Source organism: Pavona decussata, unplaced genomic scaffold (genome assembly GCF_977016875.1).
Source record: "Pavona decussata unplaced genomic scaffold, jaPavDecu1.1 SCAFFOLD_4, whole genome shotgun sequence".
In the NCBI taxonomy this organism is placed as follows: domain Eukaryota; kingdom Metazoa; phylum Cnidaria; class Anthozoa; order Scleractinia; family Agariciidae; genus Pavona; species Pavona decussata.
Window position 1 is genome coordinate 1,032,440 of NW_028145428.1, and position 18,547 is coordinate 1,050,986.

General features: G+C 38.9%; 1 protein-coding gene across 1 annotated transcript; it reads right to left on the reverse strand.

The window, feature by feature from the left end:
* Positions 1-1,193: 1,193 nt before the first annotated feature.
* LOC146489665 (uncharacterized) lies at positions 1,194-4,326 on the reverse strand. Its single transcript, XM_085104833.1, has 4 exons — positions 4,189-4,326; positions 3,860-4,047; positions 3,209-3,269; positions 1,194-2,684 (listed from the first exon to the last, which is right to left on the reverse strand). Exons 1-4 carry the CDS (start codon positions 4,324-4,326, stop codon positions 1,194-1,196), a joined length of 1,878 nt encoding a protein of 625 aa, XP_084960959.1.
* Between the last annotated feature and the right edge of the window lie 14,221 nt (positions 4,327-18,547).

The following is an 18,547-nucleotide window of genomic DNA, read 5'->3' on the forward strand; positions in this document are numbered from 1 at the left end:
TTAATCTATGCTTTCAGCTCTACAAATTTCATCACCTACAAGAGGGGAATATTTCAAAACTGTTTCCTTAATGAATAGTAATTTATGTCCATATATGATGGTAGGGAAAATTATAGAACATGTGAAACCACTAAGAAAGGTACAGCTAAGGTGAGCTTTCAACAGTTACACACTGATTAATAGGCACAAGTTTGGACCCCTCCCAGTGCTCGAAATTAAAAAAAAAATAGATTGTCATTATTTCAAAGGCCAGGCAACCAAACCGGTGAATTTGGTTGCTCTTATGAATCCTTGGTTGCCCATTTGAAAAATAATAATAATAATAACCTTTTATTAGGAAGCTTTCGTTCACTAAATGTGGTTTTCAGAAAGGTCCTATAAAGATTAAATGTACAAAAGATTAAAAAGTACAATACATAAGACAAAATTACAAAATGATAAAAACAGCAATTCAAACTGAAAACTGAAGCTGAAACTTCAAAGACTTAATGATCATCGATGGGGTTAAAAACTTCAAAGTGATAAAAAATAAAAAATAAAAATGATAAAAGCAAAAAAGTTAAAACTACAAAAATTCTTACCGATAGGGTTAATTAAAAAACCTGGCAAACATGTTTCGCTTAAAAGTAGCAATATTCGGCGCATTTCTGGTCTCTCTCTCTCTAGTTCATTCCAGTCTTTTAGAGAGTGATGGCAAACTCTCTGCTTTCCCCAATTTCTGGTAACACGGGGTAGTCTGAGCATGTCTTTGTTCCTTGTATTATAATAATGAATGTCACTGTTTGTTAGTAAATTCATAGAGTGGTCCATAAGTCCATTAATGCACTTGTAAATATATATACAACAATGGTAAGATCTACGTTGTTCTAGGTTCAGCCACTTTAAAGTTACCAGGGCATCAGTAGCTGACGAATAAAGTGGCCTGTCTAGAATAATTTTTGCAGCCTTGTTCTGCAAAACCTGTAGGTCGTTCATAAGAGTCACGTTGTTCTTGTCGCCCCACACAAGATCGCCATAATCAAAAACTGGAAGAAGGAGACTGTTGTAGAATAGTAGACCAGCGGTGAAAGGTAACAAATGTTTAATCCTACGTAAAAGACCTAGTCGCTGATTAACTTTAGAAACTACATAATCTACATCATCAGACCATGTGAAGTCTGAGGCCAGCATAATCCCTAAATACTTAAACTTATTTACACTATCAAGATCACAATCAAATATAGATACAGACAGCGAGGGAACATTACTAATTTTCTGTTGCTTCCGATTAACATAGATTTGGTCTTTGAGAGGTTTAGTGTAAGTTTGTTCTCCTTTAGCCACAATGCTACATTATAAAGATCCTCATTTAATTTGCTCTCCAGTTGGTGTGGCTCTTTTGAAAAGCAGTGGAGATCGGTGTCGTCAGCATACAGTGAAACCTCGCAGTGTTCAATAACAGCAGGGAGCTCGTTAATATATACAAGGAAGAGCAGCGGACCCAAGATGCTTCCTTGTGGAACGCCGAAAGTGACGGGTAGAGCTTCAGATAATTCATTCTCACAAGAAGTTCGCTGTTTCCGATTACTCAAGTACGATGTAAACCACTCCAAAGCACTGGTAGAGACTCCAACTGATGACAGCTTGGACATCAAGATTCCATGATCCACCGTGTCGAACGCCTTAGTGAGATCCAGGAAAACCGCACCGCAAATGTGCCCTTTCTCCATGTTAAGTAGGACTTCATCAGCAAAGCTAGACAATGCAGTGGCTGTTGAGCGTTTCGAACGAAAACCAAACTGATTGTTTGAAAGCAGATTATTTGAATTCAGATAGTCGTGCAACTGGGAGTGTACCACTCTTTCTAAAATCTTGCTAAGAGTGGGCAGTATAGAGATTGGGTGGTAGTTCGTTGCATTGGTTCGGTCGCCTGATTTAAACAGGGCTGACACCTTAGAGCACTTCCAAATCCCAGGAAATTTCCCTGAGCGAATAGATAAATTAAACAACTTCGTGATAGAATGACTAATTGATTGAGCGCCACACTTCAGAAGCCTTGCGCTTATACTGTCCAATCCAATTGCTTTATTAGTCTTGAGACTTTGTAACTGCTTCAGAACTACTGCTTCGCTAGTTTCTTTTAATTGAAACGATCCTGAATGGTTAGCAGCGGACATCGAAACAGGAGCTGCAGGTCTTATTTTGTCAGCTAGAATCTTTCCTATTGAAGCAAAGTGAGAATTCAAAGCAGAAGCAATAGACCGTGGAGATGTAAATTGAGCTCCATCAGCGATAATGCATTGTGGACTAGAGGACTTGAGGGTACGGGATGATGCTTCGTTTACAGCCGCCCATAATTTATTTGAATTTCCTTTGGCTTCTTTGATTAAGTCACAATAATAATTGGTCTTAGCAGACTTTATTTCACGGTTCACCAAATTTCGAAGCCTTCTGTATTTGGTCCAGTGGAAAGACGAGCTTAATCTGATAGCCTTGCGGTGATGATAATCACAGTCTTGCATCGCTTCATTTATCTTGGTATTCATCCAAGGCAACAATGTGCCCTGCACTCTGCATTTTTTTACCGGCGCGTGAGAATCCACAATGTCCAAAAACAACTTGTTCCAAGTGCATACGGCATCGTCAATGTTATCTTCATTTTCAATAACATGCCAAGGGACACTTTCAAAATCTCTTTTAAAAACCTACACATTTAAGTGCACTACTCATAAAACATCAATTTTTGTCTTCTTAGCGCTCTTAATTACAGGTTAACTAAGTTTAATGCTCGGCCCCACTAGCACTTGTGCTATAAACACTGCCGAGGGTAAACAAAGGTTATCTATTTTACTTTCTACAGCACAAAATAAGCGTGGCTTGAACTGTTTATAAAGGATAGTGATACTAATATGTGATATTTTACATTTTTTGTGTTTTCAGACATCTTGACCTCAGTGCCGAATTTGAATGCTAATAAAGATTTAAAAAAATTAAGATTAAAGAACATAATTAACCCTTTCCTTACCGAGTTTTTTGGCCCATTTTTCCAAAACAGTAAAGAAAAACCCAGCTTGCTAATGTAATATACCATTTAAAAGGTCTTGATGAGTTTAATTCATTCCTGAAATCAAGATAACTGAAGGAAGTCAGGTCTTTGATAGAAATGGTTTTAAGACGAAAAAATTGAAAACTACAAAATTTCACTGATCAACTCATATGATAGCTATACACGTAACTGTAGCTTGTTTTGCAGCTTTGAATGCATAGAACACTCTGGGATATGCGAGAGTCTGTAAATGCATTAAATGAAAATATTCCACAAATCATAGGGGTGGTAAACCACATCATAGATACCAGAGGGTAGCATTTTTTCCTTTGAAATGCAAAGATCTTGCCAAGGCCAATTTGCTGACAAAATTTCACTGTAATTGAACAAATGCTGACCAAGTTATGAGATCAGGACCCACTATAGAGGGTCTTGGTAGGGAAAGGGTTAAAAGAAGAACACAACTCAACTACTGTATTCACTTGACATAGTTTAGTTTGAATGAAATACTATGTTTATACATATGATGCCGTTAAGGAGCTCCAGAGTATATCATTTTTACAGGAGGCATTTGTGTTAAAACAGAACATGAACAGTATTTAAAACATTCCTGTAGTTGCTTGTATGATCACTGAAACAATTATCTCATTTTATCAGCTAGGAACTTCAACTAGAAACAGTTGCAAAAACAGCCAACAAATCAGATTCCAGAAACCATGTATTGGTTAATGGAAGACAACCCATAAAAAAGGGAAGCTATAGTTTAAGACTAAAGATTGAAAGCATTAAAATTGTATCAATTTCCTGTTAACTGTTTCTCCGTTATCATCTCACTCTGACTCTGCTGACTCCATCCCACTGTGTGCAAAATCGGTCCCTTTTCTAGCTTCAACTCGTGCTTCTTCTTGCTCTTGCATTGCAGTGGTCTCTTCTGATTCAGCAGCCGTTGGAGCATCAACTTCAATAGCCTCCCTCACTTCTGTTTCCAGAACAGGAGCTTGTCGCTGTAGCGTCTTAGCATCCTTGAGGAGAGGGCGTCATGCTCTTGTCACCTGTTGATTCCAAAAGTGAATGGCCTGAGTAGGATCAAAACTTTCAATAGCTGGTGACTCTGGCTGGATGACCATAAAATCGTGTTCTTTGAGGCTCTTTCAGACATTTGCCTTGTTGTTCTTCATGACACTGAAGCCTCTCTTGCACTCCGTGAATATTTGAGTACCGGCGACCACATTAAAACTCCTCTCGCCTTTCCTTTGTAGAGTCGGTAGGGCTCGGGAATCAGGGTTTGGACTGTATGTCATACCTCTTGTAAGATACCTCGCACAGGTCAGGGACTGACATTCGTTCTCGGTTTCTCACAGCAGCCAAAGTAACAACAGCTCACATTCTTTTTCTCAGTTGAACATCTGGATCATTGGACAAAACCCTCAAGTTGGAAAGGTTGAATCTTTCTCCCGCTTTGACCAAGAACCAGTTCGCAAAGCTACCTTTTGGGACTTGCAACATGAGTTGCCTCTGGTAAAGGCAAAAGAAATTGCAACTCAGCACTAACTGTTCCGTTCTTCTTCACTTCTATTAACCTTTGCATGGCTTGCTTGTTGGACTCTTTATAATCAGCAGTACACACTGGAATAAACAGACTAATGCACTGTTTTTTGAATGCAATGCAACGATGACACGCTCAAAGTGGAGCCTCCACAAAGGATTGGCCGCTTTCCTCGCAGGTTCTACACACTTGAGTATTCCCAGTGCAATCTATGAGCAGTGTCAGAAATAGAGTACATATATGGTAAATTGTCTTTAATATTCTATTATAACATAGCTAGTAAATTCGTGCAATCAAATTCAATTGCGCGAGGGTGCTTCATATCCCTATTGTGCACGCTGATGACGTCAGCAAACAAATGCCTCGAGAACTCGGTAAGTGACTTTCTCCATTTTGCATTCAAAAACGGGAGAAATCTTCAGCAAAACGTTTAACTACAGATGACAACAAGGGAACCAACTGATGAAGAAGCTCTTCCCACTTTTTCTTTGGGATTGGAGTTTTTAACTCCCGAAAAAAACCTGAAGAAAAAGAAAAAAGAGAACAAGGCCCGTGACATCGTGTCTCGCAAAACTATTAATTTTCAGGCGCCAATTTCGCTTTCTCAGAGGGAAAAGACACCTTTTCGAAACGAGAAACTGAAAGAAAGACTGCTAAGGAATACTCGCTAGTTTCAAAAGCGGAAATTCGATAATTAACGGCGAAGAAATTGTGCTTCAAGGAGATATTGTTGTTTTATCCAGCCGACGATCAGCAAGGGGACATTTCAGATCATTATTTGCTGATTATACGCCACGAACTTTCTTGGTAACGTTCGAGTACTTGTGGGAATTCAATTCACAAGAAATTACAGGTTTGATTGTGAATTTGTACTTAAATACTTTTCTAATTGAAAGCTTCTTCGTATTCCTAACAGTTTTGTTAACCTTTTGAAAACCGTGCACACGGTTCGATAAATTCACTTCAAAATGGACTTGCAGTTCCTTCAAATCACTTGCGTGTTCATCATCTCGGATTAAAAATTGTACGCCTTTGCTTCTTAGAACAAAGACTTAATTGAATAAATTTTTCATTTAGGGAAGCTTCAGTTGTCTGTTTTCTTTCTATTTTCATTCTTGAGACGTGACAACTGCGTAAATCTTGCGTAAACAAACCGACATGTCCTCGCAAGCGGAAAGAATTCTCCCATGTAACGCGAGGATCAAATTTTCAAGTTTGTTTTTTGGAAAATTTTTAATTGGCAACCAGTGTATTTTATTCCATAATTAGAAACTTTAACTACTGTAGACTAAAGGGGTGTTGCCTTTTTTACCCTGTAAGATGTGTATTTTTACCGAACATGGGGTTGTTTATTACCATTTTGCACATTGGCTGAATGCTTGGGAAACCTCTGGCCAACCTAGAATCAACGGGTTTAAAAACTACCGCGTTGAAAATGTTATAAGACAATTGATTCATGCGTCAGCTGTGCATTCATCGAGATATGAAGCACTTGGGAGGTTTGCAGGGCACTCAAGAAGCTAGAGTTGCTCTCGGCTACGCCTCAAGCAACTCTTACGCATCTTTCGTGCTCTCCAAACTTCCCGCGTGCTTCATATCTTGATGAAGCACGCTGACGCATGAATCAATTGTTAATTTTATAATGCATGTAATTCTAGCTTCATTGTTTTTAATCTGCCTATAGAGGTTCAAAAGCTGTTAAGACTACCCTCGACACACTTTCTTTTTAATTGTACATGTAGTCATTCATGTTTTTTTAATCATTTTATACGATATATTATTGATGTATAATATAAACAAACAACTCCATATAAACACGTAGCAGGGTCTTGTAAGTAATTTGAGGTTTACACTATATTTGGTAATGTTTCAATAAGTAAAGGTTAACAGCTTATAAACTTACACACAAGGAAAGCTGTCCTCATCACTATCGGTATCGTCTGGTGATGTCTGGTCCTCCTAGTCACTAACACCATCCCTAAATAATGTAATGTTTATCAAAATATTTAAACCAGAACTAATTACATTTGATGTTTTATGAACGTAAATCTCTGCAACAATTATCTTGAGGCCCTGTTAGGGTCTCAGTTATCCCTTATTCCTATACTGTTAAGGACAGTTTTCCCGTATCACGAATAGTACCTCTCTTTGAATTTTTTCTGTTATCTGTTATCCCTAAAATCCCTAAGAGCGCCTCGATATTGGTGCAGGTGGTGTAGGGACGTTGCGCATCTGTAGGATAATTGTAGTCATACTTTTCACGATAAAATGATGTCAATAGGACGATCAGTTATTTTTTCTAGTACTAGATTTTCACTTTGCTCATTACCATGATAACGTTTCTGACTTTTTCGATCCGATTCCGCCAACCACCTGCACCTACAGTGAACTGTCTTTATTGTCTTGAGCTGAAGAAGAAGAGGTTCTGGGGGCCATCACGGTCCTAATGTCTCCACTCTTTTTAATCGGGCGGCATTTTAACCAGTGATCTGTTGAAAAAACAACGAAAGTCAATCTCTTTTCAGCACATCATTTAAACTAAGTTTATTTCCCTCAAGCAAGAAGTACCCTGCTCTGTGCAATTATTATTTTCTTTATCAAATAGAGAAACGCACCATCAAGGGGATATAGCAGTTAATGAAGAACTTGGCTCTTTCAGTGTGATCCCTGAACATCACAGTTACAGCTGAAGAGATGTAATTTAACAATTTGTAGAGAAGGTCGGATATATACTTACTGTCGCCAAAGTGCTTCCACAGGTGCTGCATTTTACTTGCAGCTCATTGAGCCCCTCTGAACCAGGATACTTTTTCTCAACATCATAAAGACAGAGTGTTCAGAGGGTGGAGATTAGTGCTCATTAGTAGCAAAGACACAAAAGAGAAAGGAAAAGTGATGTCAAAAGTTGATAGCGAGGAAACATATGTGGTATATGTCAAACTATTTGAAGCCGAAATCAGGAATATTTGACATTGCTTGCGATAAAGTTTTCGAAAACATTTAAAAGGAGGTCGCTTTGGATGGATACTTGCGTGGATATGACGGATATACCACGTGTTAGACCCTGTTAATTGTTGAAACACATGAAGTAATTTGTCTAATGGCTTAAAATAGCATCAAAACCACAGATGCAATCTAAAAAAATATATTGGAGACATTACAACGCCATTTATTTTATGTAAGTATAACACAATAAAAAGTAATGTGTCTCAGTTATACCTCGCTTGAAACGTTCCAGCCAAGTTGCCTGTTCAGGAGGGTGGTCAAACTCAAACGGCACTCTTCCGTCACCAGAAATCCATGTTCTCAAAGCTTTGGAAAGATCTTCGTCCTTCAAAGGATGGTCCTTTCTTGCCTTTGTCTTGATCACCTTCACGGTCTTACTTGGGACACCAAGAACAGCCTGGTATTGCACCTCAACAATTCGAACTGGAATAGACAAAGAAGGTAGTGTGAGTTCCCTAGGTAAAAAGTTAAGGTTTGTGAATGAGTTTTTATGATAGTTGCACTAACTAATAACTAGCTGTAATAGACAAAAAAAACGTTACTTACCCAGAAGCATGTGATCTTTGGTTGAGTTTCGCAAACGCATCACAATGTTCTGCCATTCAGCCTCAGTTTGAGCCAAGAAGGTGGGAACATTAGCATTGGTTCTCCCACAGATACCGAAGTCTATGTTAAATTGGCCCACATTTGGGCATCGTGCATCTCCTGTTATCCCATAGTCCCTTTTCACTAACTGTTTGCACTCGGCAAGAGTACCAGTAGTGCATGAAAAGGCCACAATAGTAAACCTGGAGTAGCAGTATTTTGAATGTCCAAATTTGAACACTTCAATCAAAGCGTTCAATGGTGGACCCATAGCTGATAGCTCAGTGGAGGAATGCAGGTTGTCGGCTGCACCACTTTGCTGATTGACGCCCTTTGTCAAAAACTTGAGATGGGCACCTGATGACTTGTGCGGGGTCTTTTGGCCTGCGAGGTTTTCAGCTCTGTGCTGGTTTTGCGTTTCCCCTTACCGTCATTGAAAAGTTGACGACAGCAGTGAGAAGCTGTTGCTTTATCAGGAGTAGCTTCCCTAAAACAGAGGGGCTTTCAAGTGAAACTCCATGCTCTTAAATCGTTTTCTTAATACGGGTTCCAGACCCCGTTATAATAGTTACAGACAGTAAATAGGTTCAAAAAATTGTAACAGTTACTTTTGAAAATGTATGTTGCTTAGCATACGAAACGTAAAGTTTATTATAAAAGTCTCTTAATGAGTTTGTTTACTATGTATATCACCGCTGTTTGTGTTATATATTCTATGTTTTGAAACTAGAGACAATAGATGATTATAGGTAACAAAGTCTCGCATCATCCTGTATTTATTTCTTCCAAGTCGACTAAGCCAAAGCAAATCTTTATTCAAAACCTCTCTCCTCCACAGAGGATCCTTCAGCTTCTTAAGAGGAGAAAAGGGAAAAGATAAAAAAATCGGGGTGCGGTGGAAGTTGGGAAGGGGAAATGTTTCTCTCCCCCAGACTCAACTTGCTTATTTCTTCTGACTCATGACTATCGAAGAAACCTCTGCGGAGGAGAGAGATTTAAAGCCAAAGTCAACAAATGATCTTGAATTTCCCTGTTCCTCAGGTGTACTCCCCTTTATAAACTATAAAGAGGCCAGGTCTAAAAATAGGTGTAGAAAATGGCATGTTTTATGTTGAAAATGGGTCAGGATTAGGAGAACTGGGCAGCACACATCACACACACCCCAGAGTACTACCGGGTCAGTACCCTCGCAACTGCTTGAGACTCAGTTGAGGCTGAGAATTGCTTTTCCGTGTTTGGGTGGATGTCTTTCCTAATGGAATGTCCCTTTTTATCATTATGGAATGTCCAGTTTCCAGAAGATTGCAGAGATAAAGATACAAAGAGCGCATCTTAAAACGGTCTTAAAAATGAAATTAAAGATTGGAAAAATACACATTTGCTTAATTCTTTCTTTGACTTCTTTTAGGAATAGAGGAATTCTAAGGATATTCACTTTTTTGTCCTGAATTTATGATCAATGATGCGAATGACAGACATTTGACCACATTTGGTAGCGACGATCGACGAGTGTTAGTGTATTTTCAATGCATGTATTTCCGTCAGTGTAATGTACTGAATTTACAATCATTGGTGGCCAGATGTATAAATCTTGAAGGTTACCCTCAACAAGTTATTCCCTATAAAGACCATGAAAAGAATTGACTTACCTTTTGCACTGTTCCAAAGCTTTTGAGGCTTGGGGTCAGTTTTATGAACCTTGTGTGACTTGTGTGGTTTGTGCTGACTTCTGCGTTTTTCGGACTTTTCTCTTTTCCTCTTTTCCTTCTTGCATTTCCCCATGACTGTGTGTATACTTGTGATACGAGAAGAGTTGCTTATTGGCCCTTATTTGACGATATAAGGTCACCAGAGAACCAGAATTCAGGACACAAAAATCAAAGGTCATGATATCATGATATGTACTTGGAGACTAGGGTCTACTCTGACTGCATGCCAGAAGGGCCTTGGAAACGAGGTTGGACTGTCGTGCACGATTCATCGTGTGTTGATATAGACGATAGTCACGATACGGTCAATAATGTTCATATATGTTTAACTTTTATGGCCTTTTATTAGTAATGTTGGTAAATTGCACATGCCGCTGTCTATTTTCAGTGTTTATTGTGTCGCTGTCGTAACTGTCATATTTTTGAGGCGGAATCGAGTCGCTTGTCACTGTTTGGAATGTCTTGTGTAGGCAGATTTCGGGGTCAGGTCGCTTGTCGTTCTTACCCCTTGGAAGGCCTCCCCATGGCGTGGGCAAATGTTTAAGGTATATATGATGCCTTTCTTCCACACTGAAAATACCTGAAAACAGTTTTGGCAACTTAGAATCAATTATCTCTACCTCGAAATGGGTTGGAAAAAATACAGGAAGTCTTTATGTTTGTGCTATTATAAAAGTACTTTCAGTTCCTATGCCATCATCGGTACGGAGTTTCAGACCCGTTAAGTGCCCTGTGATGTCATTCGTACAACCCTTGAGAGCAACACATTCAAAATGAGTAGGGTAATCACTAGATTGTCCACAAGGAGTTAGTCTGACTGAGTCACGTACTATAGCTGCAAAGAGCCATTACTCTCACATAACTTTGAAGACGCCAGAGAATAATCACTCTGGAATTTTTGTGTGCCTCGGTTGATCTCCTTCGAAAAAACTGATTAAAAAAGTGCTAAGCAATTCAACCTTATAAATACGCACCCTATAATGTTCTGGAAACCTGGTTAACTGATAGGCGTTTAGATTCTAAAAATAATCTGGGATGTTTGGACAATGACGTAAGCGTTCTAGAATGTTCAAGATGAATTGATTAGGAGCTCTATCAGCAATTTCCGATGTTCAGTTTTCATCAATTGTGGGAGCATCAGTGTGAAAACGTAGTATAAGTCACATCTGCCGCTACTCAGTTTGCGAATTCTGATGGTAATGGTAATAGTTTTTGACTATAAAAAATTGCGATAAAACGTTTCGTAAAAACATTATAAAAAGGTTAAAAAACACGACGTTTCGATGTACGTTACATCATTATCAAGTGAAATTAAAAATGCAAGATTGCGGCTATAAATACAAAAATGGACAATAGATATTAATTAAAATAGTAGCATTGAAGCATTTAATGGTAATAGTAATGCATTTATATACCGCATTTTCCATTCGTATATATTCAAATGCGGTTTACATTAGCATATGTCCATTAGCGACCTCACCCTACCCTCCCAACCCATGAAATCATGAAACAGCACAAAGACCAGACCAGCACACTGGGAACTCCATGCCCTACTCTTTGTGATTAGTGTCTGGGTTCTTTAATTAACAAGACTGAAGTTTATTTTAGGAAATAGGCCTAATTTGGGTTAATTAGCTTCCATTTTTGTCAATAAATCTTGTGTTATTTGAGCCGAACACATTGCAAAAGTTCTCCGATTTTCTCAGAGGGAAGCATTGTGAGACCGAGCTTGAAACTTGGCAAGGTGAATGTTTAAGAACTATATGGCATCGTTTATATGGAGAAACGTTGTCCAGGGTAGAAGGGTCACTCGCCTACCTGAGCTACCCTGGGCTAGCAAACTTTTCTTACATTTCCTTACAAAACTTAGTGAACCGTTTAGATGAGAAACAAAAAGTTGGCTCGGCTGCTCGGCTGCTCTCAGAACTTTTTAGCGGTACCTTTCCCCAAGATGAATCATATGGTGATAGAGCGTTTTCCGTTTATGCACCAAAGCTAAGAAATGAACTCCCATTACAGTTGAGAAACAGCGCCTCTTTTGATATTTTTAAAAGTAGCTTGAAGATGTTTTTATTCAAGTATGCATTCTCCTTATGATGCATCTTAATTTTGAACATACTTTTAATAATTGTATTTGTTAATTTGTTCATTTAATTGTTACCTTAAGGTTTGTAAAGCGCCTTAGAACATTTGGATTTTGGCGCTATATAAATATTATTTGTTATTATTTATTAAGTTGCCCTTTCAACTCATCTACCGTTTTCACACCTTCGCCGACCAGAACTTCAATCTTGTCTACGATCTGCTTGTCAATGGGCTGTAGAATACCACCAACCTAGGGGAATATTAATGTTCGTTGGTTGGATGGAATGATGAGAAAATATTACAATGCACTAGTGTAAGCAATATAAATGTGTTCTAGTGCTTTTCTGACTTTGCTATTTTCATGACTGAATCAAGCAAGAATAAAAGCTTAAGTACAGCTTAATTAGCAATTCCTTTGTTTTTATGTATACAGGACCTGGTATTAACATACTCTGCTGTGAAACAAATACCTTGGGCTTTTATTGTGGCTACATTGTAGTAGGCAGGCCTGGTGAATTGAAGGTTACTGTGGAGTTTCTTCTATAAACCTCCCTCCTTCTTCATTGCTAATGTAAATGATAATCACCTGAAGCTCCCTCCCACTCATGACAATTTGAACATGAGTTGTGTTTTCACTAAGCCGATTAACTAGCTGAACATTCTTTCTAGGTGTTTGATTACAGACCGACATTCACTAGTTAACCTTGGCATCTGTTTTCACTGTGAAATTTAAGCCGTTTACTCAGAAGATTCAAATTACAAAAGCGCGCAACTTTGAAAAAATGGCGAAGACGAAGCATTTTTAATGACTTCTCCTGTACTGATTCTCGCCATATTTCTCCAAAGGAGACGACGTTTCAGAGAATGCGACTAATGTCTCGACAGATGGAGAGGATGCGACGGATTGTGGTAAGCCGGGCAATCCAGCAGCAAAACATCCGCAATCGCGTAAGTACAAGACAATATGGGTTTATCCAAGACCACAGTTTTGGTTTGAACAGTTCCTTTTAAACCGATATCAAGATCATCTATGGTAAGAGCACTTCAGGGTAAGCAGGGATACATTTGAACACATTTGTGGTCTAGTTGGCCCTCAGTTAATTCGGCAGAAAACAATTCTTCATGAAGCAATCATTGTGAAGAAGCAGGTGGCTGTTGCTCTGTGGAGGTTTCCTACTGGAAATCCGTATAGAACTGTGGGATTAACGTTTGAAATCGGCCGATGTACTGCCATGAATGTCAAGGATGAATTCTGCTCTGCCTTCATGAGAAGAGCTAGTGATTTTATCAAATTTCCCAAGACTGAGGCCAAAACAAGTCAAGCAATACAGAAATTTCAAGACATCAGTCACTTCCCTCAGGTTGTAGGAGCACTTGATGGGTCTCATATACCAATTAAAGCCCCGAAAGTAGACCCAAACGAGTACATAAATCGCAAAAGCTTTAATGGCATTGTTTTGCGAGGTATTGCTGATACTAATGGAAAGTTCTTGCACATGAGTACCGGTTATGCAGGGAGTATTCACGATGCTCGCATGATACAGATGAGCTCCCTACTCACAGCAATAGAAGATGGCAATATTTGCATTCCCCGTTGTGTCGGATAGGCAGTTTGCAGGTTAAGCCACTTATAGTTGCTGACCCAGCTTACAAACTGACGACCTGGTGCATGAAACCTTTCCCTCAGACCAGAGCCATGACTGACAGCCAGAGAGATTTTAATAAATCCCTGAGCAGTGCAAGGGTGGTTGTTGAGCAGGCATTTGGACTGTTAAAAGGGAGGTGGCGGTGTCTACTGGACAAGCTGGATGAATCAGTGGACAAAGTACCCTCTACAATTATTACCTGTTGTATTCTACACAACATATGCCTAGAGGTCAACGATGGCACCAAAATTGATGTCGCCAATGATGAGGATGGGTTTCTCGGAGTTCCCCTCCCAGGCCATGATATTAATGCGGATGGTGCAAGACTAAGGAAACACTATAAAAGACACTTTGTACTGAAGCTTTAATAATATGAACTGCTTCATTTTCATTTCACTTATTCTTTGTCTTTAAATTCCTTAAAAAAGTGTCTCACACTGTAACATTTTCAATTTGGACTTTTTTGATGTCCATGAATTATTTGGAATATCGATTTAGAGCAATTCTCCAGGAAAGTGAAGCAAAGTTGGAAATGAAAAATTTTAATCCCCCTTCAATTTTTGTATGGAGGTAGGTTACCTTGGGGGATAATCAAAAACAATCATGTTTGGATCGGCAGATGTATCGTAGCCATGGTAACCGCACCAGATGACGTCGGCCTTAGGACCATGTTTTGAGCAAAAGTTCCATTCTCAAAAAGTAAAAGTAGACGAGTCTGGTTCTCGGGTGCATGTGAAAAAATTCAAATAAAAATCATACAGATTGCAGATCCACTCTTCCAGTTTATAAAATTTGCGGTTAAAATAATTTGGGTTTTATAAACAAGAAAATGCTCGTCTTACATGTTCCCTGTCAGCCATTTAGACAAGCAGGAAAAATAAGCACAACTATATTCGTAATTTCTCCGAAAGTACTCTTTCCACATAAACCAAATTAGCAGCAGAGATTACACAGATCATGATGTTTCTAAATATCATAAAATCAATTTGGGGAAAACTATATTCTGGCCATGGGTTCTGAAGACACCTGAAACAAATTGCAAAAATTTGCAAAATTGGTAATTTTTAGGGCTCTAGTATTTGGCTCAAACAGGCTTTAGAGAGAGAGAATCAGCTTCAAAAGTATCTTTTTGTGACCTTCAGAGGATCACAGGTTATCTTGCCGAAGCTTACATCCAAACGCACAAAGTTCAATTCGATTCCACGTGGTAGCAAAGGTCAAGCAATCGCACAAACACACAAAGGTTTTCTTCACACAGCCAGTAACTTTATTACTAGTGAAATAGCTTGCTTGAGTAGTGAAGTAGCTGAGTTCTGACGATTACGCTGTATTGTGGTTCGAACTAAAAAAGGCAATCAACAAGGAAAGCCTTATGTAACAATAATCTACTAACTGATACAACTTACAACGTGTAATGAACAGCTATTCCTAATAGAATCAAATAGAGCTAAATAACGAGAATAATCAATAACATTTAGATAGAATAACTAAAATCGCTTACTTTGGTAGAGCTCCTGGCAAGGTTTAGTTGTGTAGCTGTGTAGCAATCTCTAGCTCCTTCGATAGCGAGGATAGCGTAGCGGACGATCTCTCGATAGCAACTAACCTAAGTGACCTTTTGAAACCCTAATAAGCGTGTAATCTGAGAAAGTAGCTAACTTAATTTTGATACGTAACTAGACTCTACATGAATTGCGCAACGACCAACAGAGAGCGTGACTTAGGCAAATATTAACGTAATCAAACAATATCGCAACAACTAAATCATCTGGAAAACAAAATAGATAAAAGGCGTTTCAGGGCTAACACTTTTATCATCTTGTCTGCTACCCACATTTAGTAAATAAGGTTTTGGCCAACAAATTTGATGAAATATAAATTAATACAAAACCTACCTTGAAGGTTTTGGGAATTTCTTCAGGATGCTTTCGTCGCGTGGTTCCCTCCAGTGTCTCTCCTTCAGACTCTAATCTAACAGTTATTACTCCCATTGAATATTCAGTTTGCCGTGTTTCAGACCAGAGATGATAATACAAGTAGCCCGCATACACTTTGCAAAGAATAGTTCACAAGGTCCAAAACATGGTCGTAATACTTGCGATTTCTGCCCGTCGAGTACCTAAATTCATCAATATTATCCAACCAGGGAGTAAAAGAAATGTATCGAGATCAACATACAAAGGAAATACATGCTTTTGAACAATCCAAAGTAACGTCTTTTGGCTAAAATCAAGTCATATTGCGATAGTCGACAAGCCTAGAATGGTGAAAAAACTGAACGCATAGGCCGGAAGCCCGAGAAGCACGACTGCTGACTAGATATAACACAATGTAATTGGATGTAACACCGGATGTAAGTGTAATTATATCCTCTTTTAATGGGGTTGTTTTACAATGGCAATGGTGAAGAAAGCCAATACCAAAAAAAAAACGAAAACCGAAAAACCAAATGAAACAAAAACAAAGGAAATGTAGCTGAACTGAAGCTTGGGTGAAAATTGAACGCACGATCATAATACCCGCACCCCCCCCCCCCCCCCTTTTTAGACTGTGAAAATGTAATTACAAATTTAGTTATGATCTATTCGTGACAAGAGAATGAAAAATTCGCTCGTGAAATGTTACATTTATTTACCTGGACGGCAAAGAATAAGATCCATTTCATCGCTGATTTCATCATGGTTTATACCAAGTCTGTAGGCTTGCACGTGCCTGGAAATATCCCTTTGACATTCACTGAGTTTTATATTGTTTCCACTGCATTTACAAACGTCCCTTTTGGGATTTGAAAAAGAACAACTTTCCATTGTCCCGACCAGGATATTTTCCTTCGCACAACAATATGCAAATTTCTCTTACAGTGTTTTTGATCGACGGCACAAATTAACTTCTGGTTACCCGGCTTCCCCCACCAAAAAAAACAACAACAAACAAATAAATAGGTATTAGGTACTGAATGTGAAAATTTATCGGCCTGGAGAAGACTTACTTATTTCTGGAGGAGAGGTGGGTCAAAAATTCCAACTTTGTAACTTCTAATGTGTACGCTAATGCCCCAGATCAGCCACGTTTCTTGCATGCAGGCCATCCTTAACATCCAATAAGCAATGAATTTAAAAAAAACCCCAAGAAACAAGGGCGGCTTATGTGGTTGCGTAAAACGATCAGTGAAGCACTTTTATTTTGTCCTCTTTATTCACTACTGTAAAACAGTCATAAAAGCGGATCAAAAGTTGTCCTTTATCCCTCTATCAGTGATATATTGTAACAAAAATATCCCAAGAAGAGACAATGCCATTACGACAATGTCGCTTTTTCTGAAGCTACAAAAACAAACAAACAAAAAACACGTATATCGCATTTTTAAGTACATCCGGTCAGCAGTTCTGCTCCTCACATTTCAGGTCTACATACGTTTGGTCGTAAACAGGTCGTAAACAACGATTTCTTCGCTTCTCAACCATGCACCACGGAATGTTTGCTCGATCTGGCCAAAGACTTTTTTCAGAATTGTCGCAGACATGCATTTGCTTAGCTGTGATCTTTATGCATCTATTTAACTTCCTGGATGGATTGTTTTGATGAATATTTTCGATACTCGACACACAACTGTGTTTGACCTGTTCGACTGTTCTTTATTCGGGTTAAAATTGCAATTGGTGGTACGCCCTTGCTCTAAAGCAGTAGCACCAAAACACTTGCAATCTACTACAAATCTGGAAAATTTTCTAGAAATAATGGGCCAGAAATATGACGGCCAAAAGGGCACCACTATAGTGGCAATGGCGCAGGAAACGTGCAAATAATTAATAGCTGTAGCAATAAGACTTACAGGAGGAACAACGAGGCAATTCTCACCATCCAAACTTTGCACGAAAAAAATTCACCCCACTTCAATCTGGGTTGTAAAATCTAGAGAAAAACTTGGAAACCTTATTTAAATAATAACTAGCAAAGCAATCCACTGAATGAACCCCCCAGCTTTCCTCTAAAGACATGAAACAATCTGCTGAAATCTGCCAATCATCCATATCAATGATACGACTAATATAATCAGCTCTCTCAATTTCAGTGCGAGAGATCCACTGGACCTCTAACTCTATAGCATTATCAACGCAGAACTTACAAAATCTTCAGCGCAATAGCATGTAAATCACTTCTGATACTTCCCACTTGTATGATTTTACACGCACTTTGACTATCAGAAATCCCATTCCTTATTACAAACTTGCTCGCCATTAATATCTACATGAGCACCACACCCTGTGCCGCTTGCATCCGAATATACTACATAATTAGACATTCGATACGGAGAATCTGATACTACCCTACAATTCAGTTGCTTTAAAGTAGCCTCCCAAAAGTACACTTTCCTAACACAATATTGATCTAGAAAAAACTTGGAGTGCCAATTCTGGGCCGAGGCAACTGAAATTGAGCAATACCTCGTCATGAGTCTAGAAATGTTACCAAAAACCGCCCCACCAGAAATAATCCTACCCACGAGTGAGGCCAACTCCCGTGCCGATACCAAATGATCACTTAAGAGAATCTTATCAACAGATTTAGCGATACTAGTTACCCGTTGCTCACTTTCCGTTAAGTGGGCATGACGTGTTCTTTTGTCGGCAATTGCATGATTTTCTCTCAACAGTGTTATCTGCGGTTTCATCAGTGCGTTTGGATGAATATAGAATACACTTGTTGTAGTTGTTGGTAATTTGCTTAGTGTTGTTCATGCAACTGTAACTGATCTTGATGGTATCTACCAGATGATAGTCCAGAAGAATCGAATAATGATAGTGCGAAAGGCAAGAAAAGAAGAAAGCAGACTGCCAAGGAGAAGTCTTCCGAGAAAATTATTGAAAGATTACGCTCAATCCATGGAGAGAACTGGGGACTTGGCGAATACAGGCTTTGGGCAGTAGCACTGGTAAATGAATAT